The sequence below is a fragment of the Lathyrus oleraceus genome, chromosome 4 (assembly GCF_024323335.1).
Source record: "Lathyrus oleraceus cultivar Zhongwan6 chromosome 4, CAAS_Psat_ZW6_1.0, whole genome shotgun sequence".
NCBI lineage: Eukaryota > Viridiplantae > Streptophyta > Magnoliopsida > Fabales > Fabaceae > Lathyrus > Lathyrus oleraceus.
The window spans coordinates 477741308-477745425 of record NC_066582.1 but is presented as its reverse complement, the minus strand read 5'-3'; the positions used below and the strand labels follow the sequence as shown (position 1 = coordinate 477745425).

General features: G+C 35.0%; 1 protein-coding gene across 1 annotated transcript; it reads left to right on the top strand.

The window, feature by feature from the left end:
• Positions 1–2683: 2683 nt before the first annotated feature.
• Positions 2684–3163, top strand: LOC127138051 (uncharacterized mitochondrial protein AtMg00810-like). Its single transcript, XM_051064457.1, has one exon. The coding sequence runs from the start codon at positions 2684–2686 to the stop codon at positions 3161–3163; it is 480 nt and encodes a 159-aa protein (XP_050920414.1).
• Positions 3164–4118: the final 955 nt, after the last annotated feature.

Below are 4118 nucleotides of genomic sequence, written 5' to 3'. Positions count from 1 at the left end.
AATGAGTTCAATATTCGATACAAGCACTATAGGCTCAGGCTTGGAAGAAGCATGGTGGTTCCAACAAATTCAAAGGCAAAAGAGACAAGACTCGGAGAAAGAAGTCTTGGTCGAACCTTCAAAAGCATAAGCTTGATGATAGGGCTTCTGAATCCTCAAAAAGATGATAAGGAAACTTCTATTAAAAAGACAAAGAGAAAAAATGTGTGGATTGCTATAACTGTGAAAAGTGGGGTCATGTGACCGAAAGATGTTGTTACAATAAAGACAATGGAGCGACAAAAGGAAAGGAGGAATGAGAGAACCTTTCACGCCAAGATTCAAATGATTTTGAAGATATGGTGGTTATGGCTGCAATTACATATGGCCATGTCGACTCCAAGATCAGGTTCCTCGACTCGGGCTGCTCGAATCACATGACTAGTCAAAAAGTGTAGTTAGCGGATTTTGACTCGTCAAAGAAGAGCAAGGTCAAACTTACTGATAATAGCATGTTGCAAGCATAAGTTATTATAGACATAGTTATTCAAAGGAGCAATGGATGAAAATCTATGATCAAATATGTACTATATGTACCTGAAATAAAGCGTAAACTGTTAATGTTAGAAAACTATTCGAAAAATATTTCTTTGTGATTATGAAAGATGGAGCCTTGGAACTGTTCGACACTCAGAATAATTTGGTCTTAAAATCTCATTTGTCGAAGAATAGGACATTGAAGACCATGATCAGTTTGACTGAAGTACAATGTCTAAAAACTGTTGTCAACCACAAGCATAGTTGGTTGTGACATTTGAAGTTTGGACATTTTAACTTTCGATTACTCAAACAACTAATTACTCAATATATGGTAATTGGTATACCAAGTCTGGAGATGCCCGACAAACTCTATACAGGTTGTCTAGTCGGAAAGCAATCCAGAAAGTCTTTTGTTTCGACTATGTCAATGAGATCATCTCGCATACTTGAAGTTGTAAATTCATATGTATGTGGCCCTTTTTAGGAGCATACTATTGGTGGAAACAAGTATTTTGTTTCATTTTTTGATGAGTTTAGTCGAAAGTTTTGGATCTATGTGATCAAGCGAAATGACAAAGTATTTGAAATCTTTAAGAGATTCAAGATGCTTGTTGAAAACCAGAGTGGGAAGAAGATCAAAGTTCTGCGAACAGATGAATGTGGCAAATACATATCCAATATGTTTGAAGAGTTTTATTCTGAACATGGTATGGATCATGAGGTAATTGCTCCTTACATGCCTCAACATAATGGAATAGCAGAGAGAAGAAACAAGACCATATTGGACATGGTGAGATGCATATTGAAGCAGAAGAATTTGCCAAAATCCATATAGGGTGAAGTTATTTCCACTGTTGTTTATATTTTGAACAGCTGCCTTACCAAGAAGTTAAAGAACAAGGTTCTTGGAGAAGTTTTGAGTGGCAAACAACTATCAATGAGTCATCTGTAGGTGTTTGGCTCTATGTGTTACAACCATGTTCCTGATGCTAGAAGAAGGAAGCTTGATGACAAGAGTGAACCTATGATTCTGGTAGGATATCATAAAACTGATGCATATAGGTTGTTCAATCCATCTAATAAGAAGGTCGTGATGAGTCGAGATATTGTGATTAATGAAAATTCTGCATGGGATTGGAATTTTAGTGATGTAGTTGACAAGCCATTTATGAACTATGATTTCGACGAAGCAAGTAATAATGTCAAAGTCGAAGATATTTTCGATATCCCAGTCGAAGTCGAAGCAATTGGTGACATGCCTGACACAGTCGAAGTCGAAGCAATTGGTGACATGCCTGACACAGTCTAAGTCGAAGATGGTGTAGCTAATACTAGTCAAAGACCTCAGAGAACTAGATATCGCCCAGCAAGACTTCAAGATTATGAATGCACAGGTGATGATGGAGTCACACCAGATGGAGAATTATTTCATTTCTCCTTACTTGCAGGTGTTGAAATAATCAACTATAGTGAAACCTTAAACGATAAACAGTGGAAGCCAGTTATGGTCGAAGAGTTGCAAGCAATCGAAAGAAACAACACATGGGAGTTAGTCGAATTGCCAGTACATACAAAAGCTTTCAAAATGAAGTGGGTGTTCAATTTAAAGCACAATGTTGATGGGTTGATAGCAAGACATAAGGCAAGATTGGTAGCTCAAGGTTTTCTTTAGAGAGAAGGAGTTGACCACTCTGAAGTATACGCACCAGTAGCAATATTGGAGACTGTTCGACTAGTAGTCGCCTTGGCATATAATCAAGGCTAGTCGACATTTCACTTAGATCTGAAATTAGAATTTCTAAACGGTCCTCTTGATCAAGAGGTATATGTCATACAACCTTCTGGGTTTGTGATTCGGGGGGAGGAAAGGAAAGTATATAAGTTGCACAAAGCGCTCTATGGTCTCAAGTAGGCATTTAGGGCCTAGAACAAGAAGATCGACTCATACTTAGTCGAATTTGGATTTGCCAAATGTAAATCTAATTATGGTGTCTATTTTCAGGTTGTGACATAAGATATAACAATCATATGCTTATATGTCAATGACTTGCTAGTGACTAGAAATAGCTTGGAGAATCGGTCGAAGTTCAAAGAGCTAATGAAGAAAGAATTTAAAATATCAAATATGGGAAAGTTGTCGTACTTCCTAGGCATGTAATTTTAAATGTCGAAGCAAGGTATGGCTCTACATCAAAGAAAGTATGTCAAAGAGATACTCAAGAGATTCCTGATGGATGATTCGTCTCCTGCATCTTCACCTGTTGAACCAAACTTAAATTTGGAGAAGCATGGAGAGGAAGACAAAGTCGACGCAACTTTGTTCAAACAAATTATCGGATCTATGAGATATGTGTGTAACACTCGACCTGATATAGGTTTCTTAGTCGGATTAGTGAGCATATACATGAGTGAACCAAGGGTGTCACACATGAAGGCTGCAAGAAGAATCATGAGATACTTAAAGGATCGACAAACTATGGAATTTTATTTCCACAAGATTCTGAAAGCAAAGAAGCTAAGATTACTTGTTATTCATATGTTGATTGGTGTGAAGATAAGGAAGATTGAAGAAGCACACCTAGTTATTTTTTTCAAGTATTTGGTGCATCGATCTCATGGTGTTCGAGAAAGCAACCTGTGGTGAAATTGTCATTATGTGAGGCTGAATATATAGCAGGATCTTATGTTGCGAGTCAAGTAATTCAGATAATATTTGTGCTTAAAGAGATGGAGGTCAAAGTGAAGAAACATTTGGTGATGCAGATCGACAACAAGTCAGTCATAAATCTTACGAAGATTCCAGTTTCGTATGGAAGGATGTAAGCACATCGAAGCTAGATTTCACTTCTTAAGGGAAAAGGTAAATCGAGGTGAACTTGAAGTAAGACATTGTTTAAGTGAAGCAGAGTTGGTCGACATTTTCACCAAAGGATTGAAGATCGACATATTCCTGAATTTGAAAAATAAATTAGGAATAACTCAGATCAACTATAATTAGTGTATGTTCGACAACTTGGATGATATGGGGGGTATGTTGAGATATAATATAATCCAAGTTGTGTGGCACAAGCCCAAAATCAATTAGGATTTAGAGTTTGTTACTTAGTTTGATATATTTGTTACTTAGTAGTCAAGTCATTTAGGTGTATATAAATAAATACTTTGTAATTCAGTTTTGTATAACAATCAAATCTTCAATAATAATAATTTTTATTTCCTTATTCTTCTTTCTCTCGTCTTTAAAAGTGTATCACGCACTAACAAAAATATATATAGATGGCTACAATTTTTTTTGTAGAGTAATGAAATCAAGGATTCCATAATAAAATATGTGAAGAATTTTCTTACCCATACATGTATGTGGAATTCAAACCAAATGAAGGAAAATTGTTAAAATTTGTAACAGTCCAACCTAAATTATATATATATATATATATATATATATATATATATATATATATATATATATATATATATATATATATATATATATATATATATATATATATATATATATATTAAAAATATATTTTTTCTCGACTGAAAAATAAATTTATAAGCGAAATGAATAATCTATTTCATCTTTGTTGAAAATCATT